Source organism: Lynx canadensis, chromosome A2 (assembly GCF_007474595.2).
Source record: "Lynx canadensis isolate LIC74 chromosome A2, mLynCan4.pri.v2, whole genome shotgun sequence".
Lineage (NCBI taxonomy): Eukaryota > Metazoa > Chordata > Mammalia > Carnivora > Felidae > Lynx > Lynx canadensis.
The window spans coordinates 3,616,429-3,643,525 of record NC_044304.2 but is presented as its reverse complement, the minus strand read 5'-3'; the positions used below and the strand labels follow the sequence as shown (position 1 = coordinate 3,643,525).

General features: G+C 60.5%; 1 protein-coding gene across 1 annotated transcript in view; it reads left to right on the top strand.

Moving 5' to 3' along the window:
• Positions 1 to 27,097, top strand: part of PTPRS (protein tyrosine phosphatase receptor type S) — a 60,969-nt gene that overhangs the window by 7,567 nt on the left and 26,305 nt on the right. Inside the window, 9 exon segments of the mRNA XM_032595658.1 lie at positions 4,853 to 5,041; positions 6,372 to 6,380; positions 8,088 to 8,105; positions 10,513 to 10,623; positions 12,524 to 12,535; positions 21,324 to 21,593; positions 23,060 to 23,641; positions 24,611 to 24,744; positions 25,009 to 25,153. Of these exon segments, the coding sequence (XP_032451549.1) occupies positions 4,853 to 5,041; positions 6,372 to 6,380; positions 8,088 to 8,105; positions 10,513 to 10,623; positions 12,524 to 12,535; positions 21,324 to 21,593; positions 23,060 to 23,641; positions 24,611 to 24,744; positions 25,009 to 25,153 (1,470 nt within the window).

The window sequence follows — 27,097 nt, the reverse complement described above, 5'->3', positions numbered from 1 at the left end:
ACGGTGTTCTTAGCCCTCACCCTCCCTCTGCCTCTGGGTTTGTCTTCTTCCATATTGACTGTATCCTCGGGAATCCCCCCCATCCGCTCCAGGCTCCGGGGCCACCACCCCAAAGAGAGGACGGGGTGGCCCAGGATGACTGCTCACTGGCCCAGCTTGGGTCGGATGACCGTCCCCGAGGAGCAGATAGCCTGCTTGGCAGAGTTCTCCCTGGAGTCCGGGGTGTGTCTGCCCACACAGGCAGGGTCAGTAAGGGGCGGTTCCCCCAAAGGAATGGACGGGCACAAACAGGTACCCCCCCCCTTCCCATACATTCACACAGATCCTTCGGGAACCCTGCTTTGCTGGGCTGTTTTCTTTTTTTTTTTTTTTTTTTTTTTAATTTTTTTTTTTCAACGTTTATTTATTTTTGGGACAGAGAGAGACAGAGCATGAACGGGGGAGGGGCAGAGAGAGAGGGAGACACAGAATCCGAAACAGGCTCCAGGCTCTGAGCCGTCAGCCCAGAGCCCGACGCGGGGCTCGAACCCACGGACCGCGAGATCGTGACCTGGCTGAAGTCGGACGCTTAACCGACTGCGCCACCCAGGCGCCCCTGCTGGGCTGTTTTCTAAGCCTCGTTTGGGGGGGGCTGAGGGCACCAGAAAATCTCTGTCTCCTTACAAAAAGCCTCCTCCTTCAGACAGCCTCGCCACAGATCCCCCCACCCCCCACCCCAGCCTCTCTCTTCTGCCCGCTCTGTTGCAAGGTGGTTTTAGCCTCTAGCGCTGTGTGGCCCCGGGCAAGTTAATAAACCCCTCTGAGCTGCACTTCCTCACCCCCCAAGTAGGGAAATGACGCTGGCCACAAGGGGTAGCTACGTGAACCAGGAAGGAGCGCTTGGCTGACCAGTTACCGGGCATCCTTCTTCTCACTCTGGTGCTCAGCAGGCGGCTGCCACCAGCCCCTCTGTGCCCCTCGGGTGGGTGGGTCCTGCCTGTCGCCTACAGGGACACCCTGGCCCTCTCCTAGCTTTAAGCGTGAGCCCCAGGCAGCCCTTTGGTGGGAGGTGGCTACCCGGGGTGGCATTCTCTGGCATCACCCAGGGCAGCGGACCCCGGGGGTCAGGGCCACTTTGCGTCAGACCCTGGGGGTCATCTGCACGGAGCCCCTCCCTCAGAAGGCTCTGCCCCCACCGTCTGTTTAACAGGACGCCCCGTACTTTCTTTCGCGTGGGTCCCGAGACCCTGCAGGGGGAGGCCTGGTGGGGGGGGTGGAGGGGGGCGGGGAGTCTGCCCGGCCCGCCCCGCCTCGCCTCTGCCCAATAGATATTCTTGCCCTGACCTTTCCCGGGCACAGACGGAACAGCCTGCCTCCCGCTGTCCCGTGCCAGCCTCCATTGTAAGCGCTCGGAGAGTTAAAAGGACACGCTGTGAATCTATTAACCGCCCAGTCGCTGGGAGTCTGGGAAAGACCCGTCTGCTCTCCCCGCCCCCCATCGAGGCCTCCTTGGCTGCGCTCCGCTCTCCGGCCGCCCGGAGGACGCGGGGCCCGGGCCGGGTGCCCAGCCCCGGGGCCTCTGACCCAGGAGCGCCCGTCCTCCGGGCGTCCCCCACCCGGGCCCCGAGCCGCAGGGTCCCCCGGCTGAGCGGGGAAGGTCTGGGCTCTTGGGCCCGGCTCTCCCCGCCTCCCTCCCCCCACCATCTGATTGTGGACCCCGCTCACGCCTCCCGTGCTGTTGTTTTAATTAAACTCCGAGGAATCGGGCGCAATGTGGTACGCGACGAACATTTTTGTTTAATTAGGAGCTCCTGGTGCCGTCAGACGGCCCAGCCTCCCCCGGCGCCCGCTCGCCTGCCCCCCACCCTGCTGGCTGCCGCCCACACGCACTCACGGGGACCCCCGAGGGCTGCACGCTCGCGGGAAGGGCTCACGTGTGAGCACGCGTGGGGTGTGGATGCTTCCCGGGTGGGCGCACGCCGGCTTTGAGCTCCAGGAATTGAGGCCCGGTGGTCTGGGCCTAAACTTCCCGTGACGCCACCGGGAGGCAGTCAGAACCACCTTTGGGGTTCAGGCCTCAGGCCCAGGAAGAGCAACCCGGGCCTGACCCACCTTGGACAGGGTCCAGCCACCTTCTCAGACTCGAACGGGTCCAGTCTGGGGGGCTGGGACTTCTGCAGCCGGCCCCTCCCAGTTTTCTCGGGGCTTAGCCGGGCCCCAGCCTTGCTGCGTCCTGGCCGTAGGACCCGGGGCGGGTATGTTTCTGGCCGAGCCTCAGTTTCCCCCGCTGTGAAATAGCTCCCATCTCTGAGGAGGGCACAGGAAAATACCTGCACGGCGCCTGGTTACGCAGTGGACGGGACTTGGGACTGGGGCCGTCGGGCCTCCACGCGCGGCTGGACGCGGGCCACCGCTTTCCTTTCCCCCTGGAGAAACGGGACAGTGCTACGCCTGCCTGCCTCTCCCTGGCCCCATCTTGGCTTTCTGTCCCCTGACCGTATGCGCGGGGCTCAGACCTCTCCCCCACGGGGGCGTTTTTCCAACCTGTTCCCCAGCCCCCCAGTCCCGTCCCCCAGAGCACTCACCAGGCCTCTGCTCCTTCTGGGCATTCGTAAGCAAATGCGTGCACATCGTTTCTCTTTCACAAATAGCAGCGACATCCAGGTGGCAGGAAGCGTTCTCTGTAAAACGCCAGAGAGCAAATATCGTTGACTCTGCAGGCCAGACGCTCTCTGTCGCGACGTCTCAGCTCCGCTGCCCCAGCTGGAAAGCCACCGTAGGTGATGGGGACGCAGATGGGCGTGGCCGTGTGCCAATAAAACTTTATTCACAAAAAAACGAGCAAGGGGCCGGATTTGGCCCCCGGGGGCTGTAGTTTTTGATCCTTGGCCTGTACGTCTTTCCCGTTGATCCCTGCGCTCTGAGCAACGCGTCTGAGGCTCCGTAAGGTGACGTCTGCGTATTTCAGCATCGCGTCCCGCGGGGGGCCCAGCCTGTACGGAATGAGTTGACGGATGTTTAGGTTGTCTCCGGCCTTTTGCCGTTGCGAGTAGCTGCATTCCATCTCCGGTGCACGTGCCCCGTGGAAACCGTAGATGCTGAGCTGAGGGTTGGGGGTCTCTGGCGGGTGGCACCAAAGCTCCCCTCCTAGTACGGGCCGTAGCGCCCCCTCTGGGCAGCTTAACGTATTCTCTCCCGGTCCTGGAGGTGGGAGGTCTGAGATCAGGACGGGGCCGCTTCCTCGTGGGGCTGCTCTCCGAGGCGTGCAGACGGCGTCTTCTCCCCGTGTCCCCACGGGGTCGTCCCTCTGCACACCTGTGTCATCACGTCTCCTTGTAAGGATACCATATTGGATTAGGACCCACCCCACTGGCCTCAGTCTAATTTAATCACCCCCGTAGAGACCTGATCTCCAAATAATCACATTCTGGGGTCCCGGGGGTTCGGGGTCCGACGTACAAATTGTGGGTGGCGGGAGGGCTCGTTTCGGCCACAACGGGGCTAATGGCTGTTTCGATTTGCACTGAGGAGCCTGGTCCCTGGGCCTGGGGAGTCCTGTGTCCGTTGTGGATGGCAGGCCAGACCGGAGCTGGAGGTGTTAGAGGTCAGAGCAAAAGGGGCCTGCCTAGAGCCCAGGTGCTGGAGAGGGAGAACCGAGGTGGGACAGCAGGTGGAGGCGGGGGGAGGTCCCCGAGCCACCTCCCTTCCGTGGCGGGACCCCAGCTCGATCAGGCCACAGAGTCCGCTCTGATTTTCAAGCTCGCAGACGAAGGCCGCCTGGCACTCAGCCGGCCCGCCTCATCGCCTCAGCCCACGGCCATGTGCCTGCTGGTCCCTGGACGTTGGGGGCTGAGGGTCTCCAGGGAGAGGGGCATTTTCTCCTGGTGTCCCTCCTGCCCCCTTTAGCGTGGAGAGAAACTAGACCTTGGCCAGGGAACGGGGACATTGACACCTGGAGGCGTGGTGACTTTCCTAGGCTAACGGCAGCTGGGACTGAGCCGTTCACTCATTGATTGGGCGCCTACTGTGTGCCAGGCCCTGCGCTGGGCAGTGGGGACACAGCGGTGACACAGATTCGTCACGATAAATAGAGTCGGTCACTAAGATATTCTGGAGTGAGGGAGGCTCAAAATGGGACAGCCGAGACCAGTGGGGCAGTGGGAGGCGAGGGTCCTGGGTCTCTCCGGAGGGTGGTGAGGACCACAGTGGACGTGTGGCAGGGGAGGGGTGGGGTTTGGTTGATGTTTTTACGTATTTTTAAATGTTTATTTATTTTTGAGAGAGAGGGGGACAGAGCGTGAGCAGGGGAGGGGCAGAGAGAGGGAGACACAGAACCCGAGGCAGGCTCCAGGCTCCGAGCTGTCAGCCCAGAGCCCGACGCGGGGCTCGAACCCACAACCGCGAGATCATGACCTGAGCTGAAACCAAGAGTCAGACACTTAACAAACTGAGTCACCCAGATGCCCGCCGTTTACGTTTTTAAAACTCCCTCTGGATGCTGTAAAGTACCCCCAGGGTCAGCGGTGCTGACATCGGGGCTGGATCATTCTGGGGGGGGGGGGCAGCAGGGGCATCATGCGGTGTCGAGAAACATCCCCGGTCCCCGCCCCAGCTGTGGCGATCAGAATATGCCCAGACGTCCCCAGACTCGCCCCGGGTGAGAAGCTCTGGTCTGGCCTGGTGCCCCCCCCCCCCCCCCCCCCCGCCGTCGTGTGGCACTGATTCACGTCGCACAGGAGGAAACGGGCCACAGGAGCTCCCCCGGCCAGGCAGGGGCCGGACCGAGATCCTGCCGGCGCCCGAGCCCGCCCTGGAGGGCTGGCCGTGCGGCAACTGGGCCCCCGCCCTGTTCTTCCCCTGTCCCCACCCCCAGAGGACCAGCTGCCCCCCGGTTTCCCCAACATCGACATGGGCCCCCAGCTGAAGGTGGTGGAACGGACGCGGACGGCTACGATGCTCTGTGCTGCTAGCGGCAACCCCGACCCCGAGATCACCTGGTTCAAGGACTTCTTGCCCGTGGACCCCAGCGCCAGCAACGGGCGCATAAAGCAGCTGCGGTCAGGTGAGCACAGGCGGCCGGGAGGACGCGGGAGCCACAGAGGGCAGTAGGGGGAGGGCAGCGTCTCCGGGGCCTGAGCCCTGGGGACTGACGGGAGACGGAAAGGCAGCGGTGTGGGGAGCCACGGGGAATGGTGAGGGTGGCCGTCTTCCGTGCCTAGCCACTGGGTACGTCCCGGGGCACGGACCGTCAAGATAATGGCGAGGCACGGGAGGCGGTAGGGGGAGAGCGCCTTCTCTGCCGAAGGCGTAGGCGTGTCCAGTGAGGATAGAACGGGGTCCGGCCGGGCCAGAGTAGAGAGGGGAGATGTCTAAGGCAAGGGCCAGTGAGCAGTTCCAGCGCTGAGGCCGTGAGCCTCTCCGGAGGACGTTGGAGGCCTCAGACAGGTAAGGCAGTGGGGAGCCACAGAGAGCTACAGGCAGAGAGCATCTCCAAGACTGAAGCAGTAAGGAGGGGACGAGACACAGACGGGCGGCCCAGCCTGTGTGTCCCCGCCCCGGCTGGGCCGGAGCCCAGGGCCTCGGCCACCTTGGGATGGCTGGTCCACGGTTGTGCCTCGGCGTGGCACCCGCGTGCCCCATCTGTGAGTCTGTCTGTCTCGGGGGGCGGGGGAGGGGGGGCCGTGTGTGTGTGTCCTGTCCCTCGTCCCCCTGCTTCGTGACGCGTCCACGTGTGCGTGTCTGGGCTCCCCGGCGCAGGCCTGACCGGCTTCTGCCCCCCGCCCCCACCCCCCCACCCCCCCACCCCGAGTGCGGGCCAACACTGAGCACAGGTCCCGCCAGCCGCGCGTGGGCTCGCCCGCGCCCTCCCAGAGCAAGGCTTGCCCCCTGCTTCTTGGCTGCTCGTGCACCCACGTTACCGCCCCTCCCGGGCACGCGCGCGCTGGGTGAGTCCCCGCCTGCACACGTCGAGGCCCCACCCCTAGGCCGCCTGCGTGCAGACGCGAGGTAGGGACGTGCCCGCGGGCGTGCGCTCGCGTGTGTTGCGGTCCACCGTGCTGACACTCGCTGGGGCACACCTCTTTGCTTTCTCTCCCCCTTTCCCCTGAGGAGCCCGCCCTGAGCCACCCTTGCCTGAAGGCCTCCTGGCTGTTCCTACCGCCCCCACTCGCTGCCCGGTGGCCTCCTCCTCCGAGGGGTCCATCTGTTGCTGGCACGTACTAGGTGCTCGGCGAACAGAAGCTGCTTTATTGATCGGAATCAATCTGATTATCAGTCCCCCCTCCCCTCCCGGGCCCGCCCCCACCCCCGCCCCCGGAGAGGATTCAGGCGTCCGCCGAGCGCCCATTAATGTTCCTGTTCTCTTTTCTTGTCCCTCTGTTGTAAACGTTCAGAAACCTTTGGTAAGTCCTATCTCTTCACCGCGTCAACGACTAACGCGCCCTCGTCGTCCCCACCCCTCCCCCGCCCCCTCTCCTCCCCCAGACTAACAGCCACTGTGACAGTAACTGTGACCCGCTCCACGTGGCATGTTTACTAACGACCCTCCCCCCCCTCCCGTCCATCTGTCCGTCCCCCACCGGCCGCCCAGCCCTCCGCAATCAGGCACCAGGGGGTTGCAGAGAGAGGAGCCCAAAAGGAAAAGAGGAAAAACAAAAAAAACCCACAAGGCCACAAGGGGCCGTTCAGACCCCAGATCGGAGGCTAAGGGGAAGATTAAGGGAATCCTAGGGTCAGGGGACTTTTGCACCGCACAGCCCCCCAGCCTTGACACGGCTGGAAAATGATAAAATGACAGAAGTTTTGGGAGCTGGGACACGGGCAGGGGACGGAGGAGGAGTTTTCTAGCCGGGCTGGCACCAGGCACTTCCTTTCCCAACATCCAGCCTGAATCCCCTGAACCAACCATGGGAGTGACTGATGTTGGCCCGGGAAAGTTCCTTCTCCTCTTCCTCAGGGGCAGAAGCAGAGCCACCTTTTCATACTTGCGAGGTCTGTCCTTTCCTTCCGATACAGCGGCCGTGGGCTGCTTGGCCGCCCCGGGAGGTCTCGCTGTTTGGCCTCTGGACCCCCATCAACCCGAGGCTGATTCCCATTTGCTCCCAGGTAGCGAGGAGAAAGGGGCCTCGTCGGGTTGAGGATCTTGTAAGAGATCATCCAGAGGCCTAGGAGGCTGGGGCGCTGGGTTCAAAGCACCCAGCCCACCCTCTGGGCTTCGGTTGGCCCGTCTGTCCATCCGCCCGTGTGCCCGTGCCACGTGGGAGGGGCCGGCGTTCTGTCCCGCGAGCCTCTCTGCCCCGGCCTGGGGTCCCCTTGTTCCTGGGGTTATCAGCTATCCACCAGCAGGAAGGCGGCTGGATCTCTCCCGGGAAGATTTGGCCCAGAATGTAACTCTAGCCCAGGACCGCCGTGTGTGTGTGTGTGTGTGTGTGTGTGTGTGTGTGTGTGTGTGTGTGTCCCGAGTCATGCCTGCCCCCGGCGCCCGGGTGAACAAGCCGATGGCCCTTTCCTCTTTTCCTTTTGGAAGTTGAGGAGGCCGTAGGGCCCTCCCTCTGCCCTCTGTCCCCTTTCGCTGCCCTTCCCTGTCCCCATTACTCAGCCTGTCTGAAATGCCTTCCCTTTGCTCTATTAACGCCCAGCCCTGGGGCACTAACCCCTCTCCCCCTGTCGCTAACAAGATTCCCAAGTCCCCCCTCGCTCCCTGTTCCTCTTGAGAAGGAAAGAAGGAAGGGAGGTCCGTGACCTCCCTGCCTGAGCCCAGAAGGAAGGCAGCCGGCGGGCCGAGGCCGGGCCGTAGACCTCCCTGGGCCGTAGGGACTCCAGCCCTAATACCAGTCTAGAGGGGTTTCTAGACTCAGGAGATTTCCACCTCCTACAGGAAGTCTTCCTGACTGACAAGCCCTCAGATCTAGCTCTGCTCCTAGGAGCCTGGCCTCCACTTCTTGGCAAGGCCTGCAGGGTCCAGAGGCTCAGGGCTGGCTCAGTCCCCCACGCCCCTGGGGGCAGAGTGGACAGGCCTGGCTTGTGGCCCCGCCTGGCCTCCCTGGGGCCCCCCGGCCCCCGAGGACCACCTTCTGAAATTCACCTGACTCTCTCTGCTTCCCTTACAGAAAGCACTCCGATCCGAGGTAAGAGGCTCTTTCCTTACCCCCTCCACCCACTCACGCGCTCTCTCGCTGCCCACCCAGCCCCTCAGGCTCCGCGGGGGGCTGCACCCAGGCCCCTCCCACGTATCTACCCCTCGCCGCCCCGCCCAGTGTCTGTCCAGTCTCTGTGTCTGTGTCGCTGTGTGTGGCTGAGTGTGGCCAACGGAGGCCCCTCCGGCCTCCTGGCTGCAGGGAAGGGCCTGTCTCCTCAGGAAGGGGCCGTGCCTCCCGTGTCCTCCCCCAGAGCTCTGGGGGCCAGTTTCTTATCGCTGCTCTGTACACAGACCTCGTCTGTCTTCAGCCTCAGTCTTCCCTTCTCTAAAACGAGCACGCAGAGGGGGCCTTCTGGCTCCACAGCTCCTTCTGAGCGGAGGGTCCAGCCCGAGGGAGCAGAGAGACCGTCAGGCTCAAAGGCTAAGCCCCCCACCCCACCCCCAAGTGCTGACTAGAACGGACTAGAATGGGCCTGGGTCGGAGCCCTAGGGAAGCGTCAGTGTCTGGTCCTCGCTTTGCCACGAAATGCTGTGTGACCTAGAGTAGGCTCCCTGCCCTCTCTGGGCCTGCACAGTAACCTTCCTGCCTGCCTCCCCAGAGGCTTGAGGTTGGGGGAAAATAGGAAGTGTGAAATGGGAGAAGATTCTGTGTCCACAGCCCCCAAAGAAACTGATCTGGGGTCCTGATTTGTGGGCACACATCATTTCCGTGAGACAACCGCGAACGCAGTTGGGCGGAGGGGTCTTCTGGGGGAGCTTGGACTGGATTGTTGGACTCTTGGTGCCAAGAACGCTGATGCCTGTGATTCAGACACACCCGGAGATAACTCTTTTCACCTTTCACTCATTCTCTCGTGGCCAAGAAGCATTTGGGTCCAGGCCTGTGATTCAGACACACGTAGAGATGTTCACTCAGTTTTGTTTAGTTATGAAAACGGAAACTTTGATCCAGGCCTTTGATTTCAAACATACTTGTGGAAACCTTTGCCTCGTTTTTATTTACTCCTAGGCGTTCAGGTATTTTACTGAGGTCTGCGATTTTAAACGTAAAGATGTTAGGGCAGCTTCATTTACTTGTGACAATGAGCATTTGTTCCAGACTTGGGTTTTCAGATATCCTTGGGGGAAACGTTAGCCTCATTCTCATTTACTCATGGGCACTGTAGTGTTTGATCGAGGCCCGGGCTTTCGTATGTTCCTGGGCAGTTGGCGTTCATTTTTATATATTGACGGGGAGCTAGGTGTTTGATCTGGGCCTGTGGTTTCAAACATAGGGGAAATCAGCCGCATTTTCGTACCCTCATAGGCATCAAGACCTTTAGTTTGGGCCTGTGATGTTCAATATGTTTGAGAATTGGCTGCTTCTTTAAACTTTTATTCACTCACAACCAACAGATTCTTTGATCCTGGCTGGTGGTTTTCGAACACACGTGTGGCGTTGCAGCCTCAGTTGGTGGGCATTAGGTTTTTCATTCAGACCTCTGATTTCAGACACTTGAAAAGTTTCCCGTTTTAGCCCACGCGTACGACGGCCGTGGCCCGGGGACCGTACATGCAAACACACTTGAGGAAGTTCGCTTCATTACCCATCAGCACCAGGGTCCTGAATCCAGGCCTGTGGTTCTGAGATTTATTTGGGGGAATCCAACCGCGGGGAAGATTCAAGCTCCTTTTTAATCAGTTTCAGGGACGGGAGGCTTTTGAGCGAGGCTTTTTGATTTCAAACATACTTGATGTGTGTCAGTCTCAACCTCCTTTCCCTTAGCTGATGCGAGAGGCAACCCAGTCCTAAGCGTCCAGTGCAGCCTTGTCTCTGTTTATGGGCGCCGCAGGCTTTGGGACCTGTCGTTTCAGACACACCGGAGGAACCCAGACCCATGTTCGTTTACTCATGGGCACTGCCTGAACCAGCAGAGCAAGCAGCAGCTTCCCGAATGTGCACGTATCCTGTGGCCGCCCCTTCGGCCCCAGGGTCTTTCTGACGACTGCTGTGGGTTGTGAACGCCAGCTCAGTCTCCCCCACCCTCTGCCTGGAGCGCCTCACGCCGCGCTTTTGCAAACACACCTCCGTGACCCGGACCTCCCCGGCGTCGTAGTTCGAGGCGGCGGTCGCTGCCCCGCGTCCGCCTGCTTTCACAGAAGGGGAGGTTTGCAGGAGAGCGCAGTGTGTTCAGGCTGGTGTTGGGCTAGGCTCGGGGTGGGGGGAGATGAGCCAGGTGAGGCCCCCCCCCTCCGCACCCCCACCCCCCCAGGGTTTCTAGGCTAACTCCTGTCTTTTGTCTGCCTCTCTGACCCAGACAGACCAAGAGACGGGCCGGACGGGGCTCTGGGACGGCCCGCCCAGCCCAGGCCCGGGCCTGCCCTGACTGGCCGGGCTTTCTCCCCTCTCCCCGCAGGGGCCCTGCAGATCGAGAGCAGTGAGGAGACGGACCAAGGCAAATACGAGTGCGTGGCCACCAACAGCGCTGGCGTGCGCTACTCCTCACCCGCCAACCTCTACGTGCGAGGTAGGGAACGCCGTATCCAGGTCGAAGGCAGGGACCCGTCCTGTCCTGTTCCCCTTCCCTCCTTGGGCTCACAGCCTCCGGGCTCCCCTGTTCCCTGCAGACCCGAGCAGGAGGGCCCCCGCCCCCACCGCCACCGCTGTACCCCCTGGTCACGGCAGGACCTCGGGTGAGGGGGGCATCCCTCTCTGGGCCTCAGTTTCCTTACCTGTCAGACGCGGGGGGTGGGGTGGGCAGCGAAACCCCCCCACCCCCGTGCCGGTGACGCACACCCCGTGGGCGGCAGGACCTGGTGGGGAGGCAGGAGGGACCGGGGCAGGGCCGGGGGGTCGGTCTCGGGCCCACGGGGCCAGGGGAGCCTGGAGGCCTCTGCCCCGCCCCGCCCGCCTGCCCGCCCACCCGAGTCGGCTTCTGTGGTGTATCGTGCCTGCCCTCTGCTGTGTGCTTGCTTTGCTTCTCCAGACTCCGTGGCCTCTCGTAGCCCCCCCCCTGCCCCCCCCGCCCCCCCCGCGCCCCCCCCCCCCCCCAGCGCCCTCCATCCGAGAGCCGGGGAGGGGTCTCTGAGGCCCCGCCCCCTCGCCGGTCCCTGCACCTGCGGCCGTCCCAGAGCCTGGTGCCCTTCGTCCCCTAGTTGCCCCGGGGAAGGACGCGTTTCTGCCTGAGCGAGGCCAGGGCCACGGCAGGCACGGCACGCCCCGCCCCCCCCAGCGCCCCGCCCCGCCCCCACCCAAGGAGGCCGCGGGGGGCGTCTGCGCGGACTTCCTCCTGGGCCCCTTGGGGTGCCCTCAGAGGCGCCGGGGTGGGGGGGGGGTGCTCCCCTTGTCCCCGGGGGCCTCTGTCGTCCGCCCCTCCTCTTATCCCCGCGCTGGTTCTCTTCCGTTCTTCCAGAAATTTTAATCCGCTTCCTCCTCCACCGTTTGCCGTCCTCCCTTTCCCGCCTCCCGGTGGCTGTTTCTGATCCGATCCGTGGTTTCTAGAAACAGCCGCTTCTGCCGGCAAACAGGGCCCCCCCCGTTCAAACCCCGGGGGCGGCCCCGATTGGCTCTGCAGGCGTGGCCGCGCCCACACCTCTCCGGGCCTCGGTTTCCCCCGATTGAGGCACCAAGCACCCGGCGTTCTCCAGCCGGGAGGCTGGGTGCTCCCCCCTCCCCTCCCCCCCCCCTTGGTCCCCATTGGGCACAGCCCCCCACTGGCCCCGAAGCAGCTCCTTGGTTATGCACCTGGGGGGTTGCGTCTTGTCCCCGAGGAGGAGGCCGCGCGGGGGGCGGGAGCGGGGGCCGTGGGCGCGAGGGTGGGCAGGGTGACCCACCGACCCACTCTGCCACGGCACCTCTGGTGAGTTGTATGGCGCGTCCACGACTCCAACTGACTGGTCTTCGTCTAACCTGCTTATTTCTCTGCAAACACCTGGGATGGGGGTTTGTAAGTCTGGCAGCGTTTAAGGACAGCGTGGACAACAGGCATGGGGCGGGGTGGGGGGGGGTGGGGGGGGCGGCCTCTAGAGAGGGTGCGACGAGGGAGGGGGACCCCCGCGTCCTCAGCCCCCTGGAGGTGGGGTCCCCAGCATGAGCCTCCGATCTTTTGGGGGTCCAGCCTCCCAATCTCTGCCTGGGTCTCAGACGCTCCCAAATTGAATTAAGAAAAAAAAAAAAAAAGGAAAAAAAGGAAAAGAGAATCGTGGAGGACAAATGTAGATCTTATATGTGGAGCAAAGGAAAAAAGGTCTCATTGCTGTTCGTTTTTATTTTTTAATTTTAATTTTTCTTTTTGGTTTAAAGAAAAAACAACAAACGTGCAGCTTTTAGCCTTGAGAAGTCCTCTTTTTACTCTCTGTATCTCCCCTATTTTTTCTCTCCTCCCCATGTCATTGTGTTCTGCATCAAACCCCCTTTACATCCCTCAGAGCTTCGAGAAGGTTGGTGTGTTTTTTTCTTTTTTACTTTCTTTACCCACATTTTTACATTCCGAACGTGACACGCACACACACGAAACGCACACAGACACGCACCCGCGCGCGCGCACACACAGACACGCACACGGACACACACAGACAAAACGAAAAAGACGGAATAACGAATCGTAAGCGCAAAGCGGACAAAACAAAACAAAACAAAACAAAAAAACCGCCAAGCGAGAGCAAAAACCCAGAAAGACACGAAAATCTCAGCCGCGCCCAGCCCGGCCTAGGGCCGGCCGCACACATGCGATGCTTGCATTGTGGTCGCCTCTATGCATCCGTTGGTAATGTTGTTGCTAAGTTTTTTGCACCCCTCGTCGTCATGGTAACTTGGGCCTGATGCATGCTGGGAGAATGTAAAAATTTCTCTGCATGCCACTCTTGTCGGTTTGGTGAATTCCCAGCGCCTTCTGTTGGAGTGTTTCTCGTCTCCCGTTCTGTTTTCTTTCTCCTTTGGTTTTCTTCGTATTTTCTTTCTTTCCTTTTATTTAAGTATTATTACTATGATTTGGGTTTTGTTTTGTTCTTGGGGGGGAAAAAACCGATCCGTTCGTTTTTTTTTTCCCCCTCCCATCCCCGTTCGCCCCGTCCCCTTCTTCCCCCGAAGCGTTTCGTCTTTGGTTCTGTCTCGTGTTTCCGTGCTATTTGGTTTCGGTTTCTTGGGCTGAGCTGTTCTGTGGTTGTTCCCCAAACGCATTGTGATTTAAAAGCCAGTGTTCCTGTCCCAGCTACCATCCAGGAGGGCGGGTCGGGGTCCCACAGCTGGGATGCTGGGGCAGAAAGTGACCGCCCGGGCTCAAGGGGCACAAGGGAGGTGGCATGATAGACAGATGCTGGGGGTGTGTGAGGAGAGCAGCCCAGCTTGCCTGCCCTCGCTGGACAGCCCCCTTTTACCCAGAGCTGGCGCCCTCAGCCCCACACCGCAGCCATGTTGGAAGGGGGCTTAAGCAGGCACGTTCCCGTCTTTCTGCCTCGGCGTGAGACCACCTCCCCGCTCTCCCAGACAACCCAGAAGGCAGGCCTTTGAAGCACAGCTAAATGGGCAGCCAGCATTTTGAGATCCACGTGGCGGCAGTCCAAATGTGAGGAGTGGCTACCTTAAACTGGAGCGTTCTCCCAAAGCGATGCGCGCTTGGCACGTAGGCAGCGCTCAGAATGGCAGCTGTGTGATGACGTTCCCATCCTGGCTGGGCACGAGTACAAAACTGCCTGTCAGCAAGTGTAGCGTGACCGACTTTGGAAGAAATACTTGGCCGCTTATCCTCCCCCGCCCCTTCAGTGCTATGCCTCCGCCTCCCAGGCGGTGTTGGCCGCTTCCTCCACACCTCCCCCCCCCCCCCCCCAGCTCTGGGCCCAGTCACAGACGTCTTGTCCAGCAACACAGCACGGTCACTTTCTGAGTACCTGAGCATCAGAACTGTGGAATTCTGGAGAACCCCAGGGGAACTTTGGACATAGCCTCTCCCCCTCCCCCTCTGCCTCCCCTGCTCTCCCACTGCCTGCATCTCCCTCTCTCTCTTTCTCTCTCTCTCTTTCTCTCTCTCTCTGTCTCTGCCTCCCCCAGTCTCTCTCACTCCTGCAAACCTGCAGAGATGCACACTCCTGTCTGCTCCCTCCCTAAAGAAAGGCAAGCCCTTGAGAACACTACCCCAGCCCCAAATAAAAACTCGATTTAGATTTCTAGCCCCTGCCCCCCCACCCCCAGCTGCCTACCCAACAACATAAGTGGAGGTTGAGAGAAGAGGCCAGCCTGTTGGGGTCACCGGTTTTTCCCCTCTTGTCCCTCCCCTTCCTTCCCTAAACTCTCACTTACTGTGAAGTCCATGGCCAAGTTGGCCAGAGGACCTCAGATGCAGTGAGAGGAGATTCGTTTCTCCTGTCTCCTTTTTAACCCAGTGCGAGAGCTACCCGGCCGACCCTCAGAGGAGCGGGTCTCCCAGCGCCTCCACCAAAGCTGGGTCCCAGTGAATTCAAACCGAGGGGCGGCAGAGGGTCTTGGGCTCCGGCCAACCTGGATTCAAAGCCTGCCTCTGCCCCTCCCTGACTGTGTAACCTCGGGCCAGTCACCTGATCGCTTGGGGTCCCATTGATCTGAACCAGAAGGATCCTTCCTGCACCGGCTCGCACGGTAGTTGGCAGAAGAGTCCGTTGAGCTAATTAAATGCTCGAGTACGATCTGAGCAAGTCCCTTTCCTTCCTTGGGGACCCCACTTGCCCCACCAGGTACTTACTTCACAGATCCGCTGTTTGGGTAAGACGGCCGTGGTAAACCGCTTTGAAACGACTTGTAGGGCAGAAGTCAGTTCATGTGCTCAGATGTCATTTTTCACTGGTGCTTTTCCTTTTACATTGTTGCCAGTGCAGAGCTAGCTGCAAGGATTCTCTCCCCCCAGGCCTAACTCCCATTCATAGTTAGCCCGCTTCTGCTGACCCTCGGTGGTTCTGGGGGCGGGATGTTCAGACCACGTCCTTCTCCTCTTGAAATGGATCTCTGAAATACAAAGGCCCAAATCCAAACCAAGCCCCCGTCTTTTCTTTTTTTAATACAGCCAGCGTGCCCCTTCCAGAACCCCCCTAGGGAGAGCTGCAGCTTAGGTTTTTGACAAGGCGGCGAGGTGATCAGATGACATTCTCTCTGGCTGTGAATTTTCTTGCTTGTCTCTTTAACATCAGGCTTCAAGGGATCGCTCAGTGGCTAAAGGTGGTGTCTTTAGCACTTGGTTCGTCGAACCCACGGTGCACGGGACCCAGTTAAATGGTGTGCCACCCTCCTGGTGTTGTGAGAGTTTGCGGGGAGAGCCCTCTTGGGGAAGGTCGGCTCACCTTCCGGGCACTCAGGATATCTTTAGGGTTTGGGAGGAAGTCAGATGGGGCTGGGATAATTTAATGACAGGTCTCGAATGCTGAGCTGAGAAACTAGGACTCGATGCCCAGTGCCCGTGGGGGGTCTGGATTGCCCCGATTTCTCCTGTTCTTCAGAACTCTGTGACCCGTCCCCAGGCCTTTGCAGATCAAACCATAGCATGGGATTTTATGGGACAGGTTGTTCTTCAGGTTAAATTTCTGGCACCCAAGCCGTGTCATTGGTGGATATGACGCCTAGGTGTTGTCCTTACCTCCTGGATCTCCCCCCCCCCGGCCCCCCTGAAACAGGAGTAGATACAGATACTGGGTCTGGAAGCCCCCTGAAATCCCCGTATCTCCAGAAAGATTCCCGTTGGGGCGTGTTGTTGAGTTTCCTGGTCCCTGCTGATCACGCCTGGCCGTGCCTCCCCCTACCCTGCCCCCGAGGCCCCTGACCTGACCCCGACAGGACCAGCCCTTCTCATCCCACCCTCATCCCCAGGGGAGAGGAGGCGCCAGGGTGGGGAGGCAGGCTTCCTCTGTTTGGGCTTGGCGGGCGGCAGGGAGGGGGCGTTCCGCAGGAACACTGAGCTCTCGAACCTCTCGCCTGCTGCCTGCCTCACACCCTTTGCATCGCTGTTTCCTCTGTTTTGGCGGTTGGGGGGCGGGGGGGGGGGGAGTGAGGGGAATATTAGATTACACCTTGTCGTCTGGAAAGCCCTGCGTCTCTGGCGGTCGCAGCGAGGGGTGGCAAGGAAGTCATTCAATTGGCAAGATGTCAACCCATTTTCTGCTAGAACCAAACAAAAAAATTAAAAAAAAAAAAAAAAAAAAAGTGGGGACAGAGAGAGAGAGAGAAGGGCACCAAAAAAAGGAAAATCAATGTCTGCAGTACAGCAAAACATCCAGCTAAAAATGCTTAACAACTTGCCGAGGCCGCTGGTCAGCCCGTGGGCCGGGGTCCAGCCAGGTCCCTCCGGGCCTTGCACGCTATCTCGATGGCGGAGGGAGCTGGTGGTGGGAGGGAGGAGGCAGGACTGTGCAAAGGGGGCAGGAGCAGAAAGACGCCCAAGGCAGGCCACGGGGCAGCACCCCCGCTCCCCGGGCCACAGGCTGGGGCTCCACGGAGAGGCTGAGAAACGGCTTTGGACTCGATGAGACTCGGACCCCCCTCCCTTCCCCGGACAGGTGTAATCTAAGCTTCAGTAAACCCGTGGAGGCTGCAAAACTTCTTGGCATCTCTCCCCCCACCCTCCCCACCCGCGCCCTCATTTTGGAGTCTGGAGGAGTAACCCGGTGGCTTCTCTGACCCCAAAATGCCAGGCAGAGCTCTCCCCCCCCCACCCCCCCACCCCCCCTTGGAGCTGCGGCTTGCCGAATCGTTGAGATGTCTGACACTGTTGAGTTCCCTACCTAGTGCTGCAACCAGATCACCTCACTTTTGAGTTTTCCCTCACCCCTCCCCACCCTTTCTCCCCTGAACCCCCCCCACCCCCTTTTGGTTTTTGAGTTTCTGCCTCTTCCTGCCTGGGGGAGGGGTCGTCTCCCGGTTGCTTTGACGGTTTTTGAGTTGTTTTTCCATGTGAATCGGGGTTTGAAGCGCCCCCCCCCCCCCCCAACCCGCCACCCCCCCACCGCCCACCCTCCTGACCCCCTCACCCATGCGGGTCCCCCCCGCTGGGACCCCCGGCTACTCGGTGACGAGAAGAGCTGGAAACGAGAGCCAGCTGGAGCATGCCGAGGACCAAGGCTGGTGTGGTCCCCTTATAACCTGCCTGGACCCTCCATTCAGGTCGGTAATTGGGGGCGGGGGCCCCGCGGGGCCACTCCGTCCTGTGGGCTCTGCACCCACGTTACTTTCTAACCCGCACCTCAAGCTTGCAGCCGGGGGTGGAAAGATGTCGTGGGTGGGTGTCCGCACCAAACTGGGCAGAACACAGTGTCAGCCACCCCGCCCTGGCTGGCTGGGACCCCCCCCCCCCGGGGGGTTCTGAGCCACCTAGTGCCGGTGGGCATGATCCTCCCCAAACTCGTGGCAAACCAGCCCTCTTCCTCCACAGCACACCCTTAGAAGCAGATGAGGTAGATGAGAAAGCACGTGGGCAAAGGTTCTCAGCCGTCAGCCTTCATAGCATCTTGGCAGATCCATTTAACTGATGGCTGCTGGCCATGTTCGGGATCGTGAGCACTGACACGGCTACTGCTGACCAGTGCCCTTCCGCACGGACTGACTTATCACGAACGACGCGTACAGCAGGTCTTTTACATATTGGAGATAGCATGCTTTGTCCGTGCTTTTGAAACAAGTCAGAGGTACCTTCCAAGGCTCCCCACGGGGAGATATTTTAAGATAAGTTCAGATGTGTATGGGGTCTTTGGGGCAAGATATTGAGCCTTACACGGGGATAAATTTGGCTCATATTTAACCTTTAAATCATAAAGCTGGCTCTTCCTCCCTTTGACGTTCTCATAATCCCTTTCAACATGGGCGTCTTACTAATGGCTTCTGGATGTTTATTATGATGGCTGCTGGGTAGCATTCAGCTGGTGGCCACTGGTTACTATTCACGTGATTGGAATATATAGGTGATGAGGTACTTTTGCCCTCTTTGCTGCCCCCCGGAAGGTAAAGACATGAGTTGAAAGAGCCAGGTGCCAAGAAGAGACACCTACCTGGCTGCAAGTCTCACCACTTAGCCATGGTGAGACAAGACCCGCTTTACCTGAGAGGCAGGGTCCAGGCATACCTGGCTTGGAGCTCTGGTCCCACCAGTTCCTTTGCGCCCTCCAGCTAGCCCTGTCACTTCTCTGAGCCTCCAGTCCCTCGTCTCATCTGCCACACAAAGTTGGAAGGGATAAAACGAGATGGGCATTCGATAGAAATTCTGTTTCCTCTTTAACTAATCCATCCCAAACCCTGTTGAGGTGGAGAATCTAGTTGACCTCCCTGCCCCACCCCCCACCCTGGAAGGCCGGAAGGGATCTTCACAGGCCCCTCGCCCAGGCTGAGTACCTTCTGTGTGCTGGGGTACGTCAGTCAACTTCATGGCCTTCTCAGCGTGTCCCCAGTTGCACCCATTTCATGGGTGGAGAAACCGAGGCTCTGGGAGGATGAGGGGCCTTCCCAAGACCACAGGGCTTTTTCACCCACGTCACCGTCTCTCACCTCTGCCCGGAGAGGTTTTCTGGGAGGTTCTGAGGTCGTGAGGGATTGCCTTGCTGTGTGGTCAGCGAGTCTGTGATCAGGGCTGTTCGTTGAGCCCTGACCAGGGCCAGGGTGTCCCCGAGAAGTGGGGCTGGGTTGGTTTGCCCCGAAGGTTCTTTCTCTGCGAGGATCTCACCTCCGTGGCCACCTCGAACCCTCAGCCGGGGCTCCTGGGTGCTGGGCGGGCAGGCCAGACCCTGTGTTCTGCTGGGGGTGGGGGGGCACCTCCCTGGGAAAGCCACAGCCCTCCTCCCTTTCAGACCCCGATTTTCAGCCCCACACTCATTCCATGTGTTTTTGTTTTGTTCTTTTTTTTTTTCTTTTTTCCTTCTTGCTTTCGGGGGTTGTGTTTCCGAGGGGATTTTTTTGTTGTTGTTCGGTTGGGGTTTTTTTTGTTTGTTTTTTTTGAGGGTTTTTTTTTTTTTTTTTCCTTTTTTTCCGCTTTGTTCTTTCATTTGTTTCTCCTGGTTTTGCTTTGGACGTCGATGCCGTTTTCTGTCCTTGATTAATTAGCTCCCCACACTCATCCCCCATCATGTTCTGTTTCCATGACAACGCAGCGTCGGGCATCCCGCTCGTGCCTCGCTGTGGATGCCGGCGGCTGGCCTGGACCGCGTCCGCTGGCTGGCCAGACCCCGTTCTCCCCTGACTCCCCCCCCCCCCCCCCCCCCCAGCCCTGCCAGAAAGCCACCCCCCCATCTCAGCGCCCCGCCCCTCACCCCCAGTCCGTCTGCATGGCCCCTCTGTCTCCCCCCACCCGTCCCCCCCACTCCCCCCCCCCCCAGCGATACCTTCTACGGCCTCCATCCTGTCTCCCACGTGACACTGGACTTTTCGTGGGGCTTCCTTTTCCGAAGGGCTGCCGCTGCTTTGCTCTGCCTCCCACCCCCACGGAGCTCCCGCCTCCTCTTTGCCTCCATCCGGATTCAGGGAGCAAGGGTTGGGACTTCCAGCTCGGAACCCCGGGCTGGAAGAGCGGGAACCGCTTCCCCCCGGAGCCCCCTCCTCTGTTAGGGCAAGTCAGGCCCCTGCCAGCCACCCCCCTGCCGCCGGCAGGTGACATCAGGCGGGGCAGGGTGCCAGACGTCACTTCGTGGCCCCGCGTGGCCTTGTCGAGCCTCCAGTCTGTCATCTCTCTAGTGCGAGACAAGACCCCTTGACCCACCCGAAGCTGGGGACCCACCCGCGTGGCTTGAGGTCCCGAGATTCTTAGCCAGGGACGGCCTCTTCCTGGCTCGAACGATCTGCTGGGGTCAGCCCAAGTCCTTCGGGCTGCAGTTAGTGACACGGCTCCTGGGGAGCAGCCACGCCTTTCTGGAAGTTCAGGCGTCCCGTTAGCATCCGCGCCCTGCCCCCGCCCCCACCCCGAAACCCGTCCAACTTCCGAAAACGGAGCCCCCGAAATGCTTCCTGCCGCCTTCACCGTCCGCGAGGTTGGGACAGAAGGCTGCACCCGCCTCCCCGCTGAGAAAACGCGCAGGAACATGTCCCTGTTTTCTCAACGTTCAAGCTCATTCCCTCGTTTTATTATTATTATTATTATTATTATTATTATTATTAATATCCTATTCTGCCAGGGCTCTGATGTGACAATGTGACATGTCACATTGGGTCACATCCGCTAGAATTAATATGCAGATTGCAGTGGGCCCCCTCCTCCCTCCTCCTCTGTCTCCGCCCCCCTCTCTCTGGGCCTCTCTTCCTGTTCTGTCTCTCCCGTGGCTCCTGTCTCTTGTCTCTGGCACCCACGAATGTGCACCGAAGGCCCCCGAAACCAGGCTTCTTCCTTGCATCACCTCTCTGTCCCTCCTTCTGCCTCTCTCTTTCTCTCCCTCTCTCCCTCTCTCTCTCTCTCTCTCTCTTCCTCTCTCTCTCTGTCCTTCTCTCAACCAACCTATTTTGCATGCTGTTTGTGATTCTGAGAGCTGCATCTATCAATGGAAACTTGTCAGATCCGACAGAAGCTTTTAGAAGGGTTTCTATACCCCAAAACCACAAAAATTTCATTAGAGTTTCTCATCTTTTCCTTGAGGGCCCCCCCCCGGGAAGTGGGCAGGGCCCCCGAGTCACCGGAGGGGACGAGGGTGGGGGGCCGAGGTCCCGGCCCCCTCTGCCTTCCAGCACCGCTGGTTTCCGTGACCTCCCTGCTCCCCGACGTCCTCAGAGCCCCCGCCACCTGCCCCCAGAATCTTCCGAAGCTCCCCGCTTGGGAGAGCGGGTGGAGGGGCTGCTCCCCGAAGCCACGTCTGTCAGCAAAGATGAGAAACAGCTGATAAATTTTTGTGTTCGTAACTGTGCTGTGACCAGCCACTCTGGTCTCTGAAACCCTGTTGCTATGGAATAATGCTTTGTGTCTCTTTTATTATATATCGATATATCTCTCTATATATTGTTTGTGGAGTACCTTCCTTTGAAGTTTTTGGTTTCTTTGTGTTGGAATTTGCTTTTTTAATTTGGTTTTTTTCTTTTCTTTTCATTTGGAAGAAAAAAAAAAACAACTTCAGCTGGGGGGAAGGGAACAGCCTTGTTTATATTTAAATTGTTTTCCGCTTTTTTTTTCCTTTTTTTCTTTCTTTCTTTCTTTCCTTCCTTCTTCCTTTCTTTCTTCCTGCTTTTCTTTCTGTTCCCCTCTGCATCCCGTCTCCCCACCCCCCACCCTGTGCATCTCGCTCCCACCCGCCCGCCGCCCACCCCCAGTCCGCCGCGTGGCCCCGCGATTCTCCATTTTGCCCATGAGCCACGAGATCATGCCAGGCGGCAACGTGAACATCACCTGCGTGGCCGTGGGCTCGCCCATGCCGTACGTCAAGTGGATGCAGGGGGCCGAGGACCTGACGCCCGAAGACGACATGCCCGTGGGGCGGAATGTGCTGGAACTCACAGACGTCAAGGACTCGGCCAACTACACGTGCGTGGCCATGTCCAGCCTGGGCGTCATCGAGGCTGTGGCCCAGATCACAGTGAAATGTAAGTGTGGCCCATGGGGCACAGGGAGGCCGAGGTCATCCCTGGGCCCCGGGCACAGGTCAGGGGTCCAGGTAGAGAGCCTTTGAGTTACCATTCCGGCTTTGGTCATTCGCGGCTGGGAAGGGGACGCTTGTTTTGTGAACAGACGTCTATCGGTTTTCCATTATCCTGGGCCCGGCCCCGCGGACTGAGGCACGGTCTTGTGCCGAGCAGAGAGCCCGACGTGTGACACGCCCAGGTAGCCAGACAGCCACGATACAAGCTGATCAGGACTGTGATGGGGACCGTGTGGCCCTGTTCAGACCCCCCCGAGTCGAGGGTCTCACCACCCCCCCTCCCCCGCCCCCCAGAAAAGTTAGGTCAGAGAAAGATTAAAAGTTGAACAGGAATGAGCCAAAGAAGATGAAGAGTGTTTCTAAGAAAAGCAAACAGCCTGTGCAGACTCAGAGAGCTGGAGCTGGGACGGGGGACCGCGGGGGTCGCCTGATGGCTCAAGTTTGTGATGAGATTCAGAGGAAGGTGCCCCCAAATCGTTTTCTAGCTCTAGAACAGGAGCCAGCAGACTACAGCCTCCGGGCTGAATCTGGCCCTCCCCTTGTTTTTTATAAATAAAGTTTTATTGGCACATGACCATACCCAGTCATCCATGCCTTGTCTGTGGCAGCTCTCCCGCTCCAGCAGCAGAGCTGAGTCGTCTCAACCCGGCCTGCAAAGCTCAAATAGTTACTGTGTGGCCCTTTGGAGGCGGAGTTTGCCAAGCCCTGTCCTAGAGCCATGGAAAACACGAGCATCGGCTAGTTTGTTGGTCATCTTGCTGAGCGAGTGAGCCTCTCCTGGGGCCGGTGTGGTGTAAGAATTTGGGACGAGTGGGAGAGAAAGTCACGATCATCTAGGTGCTAGGAGCGTAGAATCGTGAGCAAAACTCCGGCCTCTGCTAAGCACCGGGCGAGGGTGCCTGTGGCCTGGGTGGTGCGGGAAGCTTTAAGGAACGAGAAACAGCTGGCCGTGTGGCCCCTCTGGGGTTGGAGCATTTCAGGTACAGGGAACAGCAAGTGTGCTGTGGGAACAGACAGCGTGGCTGAGCAGAGTAAACCACGGAGACAGGGCACCAGCAATTTCAAAAGTCAATGTTTTTCTTCAAGGGTAAATTTTTTTTTTTTAAGTCAGCATTTTCAGCTTTACGGGCCACGTGGTCTCTGCTGCAGCCCCCCCCCCCCCCCCAGCCCTGCCCCTGTCGCGCGAAAGGAGCCATCTTGTGATGCGTAGGCGCGGCTGTATTCTAATAAAACTTTATTTATAAGAGCAGCTGCTGGTCCTCGGGCCATGGTTTGCGGAACCCTCCTACAGATGGTGGGAACGGGGGTCACCGGGCCCGGGGGTCGTTGGCGAGGAAGTCAAGGCGCAGCGAGGGCCTTCGGGCTCCGCAGCCAGGGTGCCTGATGTGTGACCGTGCCTGCCACCCACAGCTCTCCCCAAAGCCCCGGGGACGCCTGTGGTGACTGAGAACACAGCCACCAGCATCACCATCACGTGGGACTCCGGCAATCCAGACCCCGTGTCCTACTATGTCATCGAATATAAATCCAAGAGCCAAGACGGGCCGTACCAGATCAAGGAGGACATCACCACGACGCGCTACAGCATCGGGGGCCTGAGCCCCAACTCGGAGTACGAGATCTGGGTGTCGGCCGTCAACTCCATCGGCCAGGGGCCCCCCAGTGAGTCGGTGGTCACCCGCACGGGCGAACAGGCCCCGGCCAGCGCCCCGCGGAACGTGCAGGCCCGCATGCTGAGCGCCACCACCATGATCATCCAATGGGAAGAGCCCGTGGAGCCCAACGGCCTGATCCGGGGCTACCGGATCTATTACACCATGGAGCCTGAGCACCCCGTGGGCAACTGGCAGAAACACAACGTGGATGACAGTCTGCTGACCACCGTGGGCAGCCTGCTGGAGGACGAGACCTACACTGTGCGTGTGCTGGCCTTCACCTCCGTGGGCGACGGGCCCCTCTCGGACCCCATCCAGGTCAAGACGCAGCAGGGAGGTGAGGGGCCTGGGGGAGGCGTGGCCTCCGCGGGGGCGGGGGTGGGGCGGGGACAGCGGGATTAGGGGCCGGGGTCCTGTGTCCCCGCAGCACGCGGCTGGCTGGCTGATGTTGCCCGGAGGCCCGCAGCTGGTGTATCACCGCGCGGGGTGCTTTCGGATATTTTCGCGCTGGCGTCTCAAAGCGGGACGTCGTCCCAGAAAGCCCCCGTTTCTCTCTCCTCTCGGGAAATTGGATTTGGCGAGGCCCCGGGGCTGTGATCGGCCATCCAGACAGGTCCCGGCGGCCGTGTCTGAGTTGGAGAACTGCCGTTCTCCGTTCTCCTCGCAGAGATTGAAACTGTAAAGGGGAATCGCATGAGCTCAAAGGCAGCGGCTGGCGGCCTGCCCGCCCAGGCCACCGGGCAGGGTGGGGGTGGGCCATCCAGGTGTCTGGGGCCCTAGCTGTCCGCGGGTTTCTGGTCCTTTCCTTACGGGCTCAGGTTTCAGGACCTCAAGTCCAGAAAGACCCAACGGCTGTCCAAGTGCAGGGACGGGAGCGTTGGAACTGCCGTTACAGAGCGGACCCAGGACGAGGGGCCGTGTTTCGAAACGTCCCCACGGTTTCTCTGCCATTTAATGTAGGGGAAGCAAAGAGAGCACCGGCGTGATTTGAAAAGGAGGGTTTTTTTGGTTCGGTTTTGTTTTTGTGTTTGAGGTTTTTTCCCCCCACTGGTAGCAGAGAGGGTGGGGAAATTGAAATCGTCAGTTAGGGAGCTCCTGGGAAAATAAGAGAAATAACAGTGGAGAACATTTCAGAAGCATCCAGAACACGATCGAGAGCAGCCTTTCCTTCGGGGCGGTGCTGAGCATCACGGGGCCCTTTTTGGGAGCCTGGGGACACCTGGCGGGTTGGGCACCCTATGGAGTGGACCCTTCCCCAGTCACCCCCACCCCCCCGTTTCCCTCCTCCCCTCTCCCCTCCCTGCAGTGCCCGGCCAGCCCATGAACTTCAGGGCGGAGGCCAAGTCGGAGACGAGCATCGGGCTGTCATGGAGCCCCCCACGGCAGGAGAGCATCATCAAATACGAGCTCCTGTTCCGGGAAGGCGACCACGGCAGAGAGGTACTGGGCACCGGCGGGAGGGGGCCGGGCGGGACGCCCTCGGGTCTCACTGACTCGATGTCTCTCTTCCTCCGCTCTCGCCCCGCCCCCCGCCTCCGTGGATGCCGCTGCGTCCCTCTTCCTCCTCCTTCCCTCTGCCCTACTTTCTGCTCTGCGCTGCTCTCTGATTCATCGATGTCTCTGTTCCTCGGTCTCTGCTCGCCTTGTGTCTCTTTCACAATCTCCGTGTCTCTGTCTCTTTGTCTCCACCCGCCACCGCCCCAGGTGGGGAGGACCTTCGACCCGGCCACAGCGTTCGTGGTGGATGACCTCAAGCCCAACACGGAGTACGCCTTCCGCCTGGCAGCGCGGTCTCCGCAGGGTCTGGGCGCCTTCACCTCCGTGGTGCGACAGCGCACACTCCAGTCCAGTAGGTGTCTCGCGGACCCCGCCCTTCTCTGCGGGGCCCCGCCCCCACCCGCACACGCTGACCTTGGCCGGGACGCCGCAGCGGGTGGGGGGGGCGCCTGGCCTCGCGCGTGCGCCCCCACGCGGCGCCCGCGGTTGCCGCAGGCCCCGCTGTGTCCGTCGCCCTGGGGGACGAGGTTCACCCCTAGGTCGGGGGCCGCTGCCCACTGCACCTCTCTCTCCTCCTCCCGCCCTGCGCTTGGGGCCCCCGGAACGGCCGCACTGTGCTCTGGAGGGCCGTGTGAGGCTGTCCCCGCCCACACCCCGTCGTTCCCGGGGAGCCCGGCGCACAGAGACCAGACGCCTCCCCAGATGGCCCTGCCCCCCAGACCAGGCCCCCCATTGCCAGGGGCAGGAGCAGGAGGGCAGGGGGTGCGGGCTCCAGGAGCTCTTGAGTCCCTGGAGCTCTTTGCCGTGGTCGCCTTTTGGCCAGAACCCTGCAGCCGGCAGCTGGCTCTGGGCCCCGCTGGGGTCCCTGCCTCCGCCCTCCTGGCCTGCTCGGAGCTCAGGGCCTGGACAGGCCCCACATCCCGCTGTCCGTCTGCCTCCCCTTCTCCCTCTGCCCCTCCTCGCGCATCACCCTCGCCCGCCGTGGCCTCCGCCGCCGTGGCCCTCCTCCCCTCCCCTCCCCCTTCTCAGTCAGTCGCAGAGCACCACCCCAGGCCTTGTTCCGGAAGCAGCCTCGGTGTCCAGACCTTCCAGAACCCCCCCCCCTCCCCCGGGTGTGTGCACACAGGGGGTCACGGGTCAGTCGCGGGTGACAGCAGCTTGGGCCTGGGGGTCCGAGCCGCTGCGGACCAGGGGCCTCGGAGACGCGGCACCCCTGCCCCCCCCCCCTCCCCGGCCCCCTTCCCTCCTCCCCCCTCCCGCGTGCCGAGCCGAGAGCTCCGCAGCTCACAGGCGTCTGGGCGTGTTTGTGCGTGAGGCGATCAGTGAGGGTGTCCTGTGGCTTGGGCGGCCACGTGAGAGACCGGCACAGGTGCCACGAAGGTGAGTACGCGCTGGTCTCAAGCAGGTTCACAAAAACGGCCCACCCTGCGTGCCCCCCGGCCTGTGCCCCGCATACCCCAGCAGCTCTGGGCTGCAGAGGGTCCACGGTCCCCCCCACATTTTCCGCCACGCCTGCCCCGGAAATGGGGGCCCGGGAACTACCTCCCACCGGAGCCTGTCTGTGGGTCCGTCACCCCCGCCCCCCCCCAAGACGTCACGCAGGTTGGGCCGGATTGTGAAGGAGGCGGCCTCCGTGGTCGTCAGGAAAGCGGCTTTGGCCCAGCCACGCGAAACTCTGGGGCGGCCCAGGACAGGGAGCGGGGGAGAAGGGGCTCCCCACTTCTCCCCCCGAGGCGGGTGGGGCCCGAGAGAGCTGACAGCAAGACTCAGGGCCAGGCATGTCCCCCCCGGGGACTGCGGGCTTCTTAGGCTGAACTCAAGGGTAGGTGGAGGCCAGACCGCTCAGCCGTGGGTCTCCCCACACCGTCTCACCTTCCCGCCTCGTCGGCGCCAGTCCGGAACCACAGCGTGCCCACACTGGGGGCCTGCTTGCGTCCGGAGACCCACCCAGAGCTCGGTCTGGCCTTGTAGCTCGGCACTCCGCCACTCCCTCCCTCGTAAGAAAGTCTTATAAGTTAGCAGTTGAAGAGCGGAAGGTAGGTAACCAGACTGGGAGTTTTTTCTGGAAGGCGTCTTTCTTTCTTTTATTATGGTTTTTCTCATCATCATCACCATCACCGTTGTTTCTTATTTTGTTATGGTTTTGGTTTTATTTTTCCTCCCCCCCTTTCTCAGCGAATCCATTCCTTCCGGCACATCCCTTGGTTGGTTTTTCCACTCCTGCCTGATTCCCCCAGGCACTTTTGGTTGGGGTGGCTGGTCAAGAAATGGGGGAGAGGGCCCCAAGTATCTGATA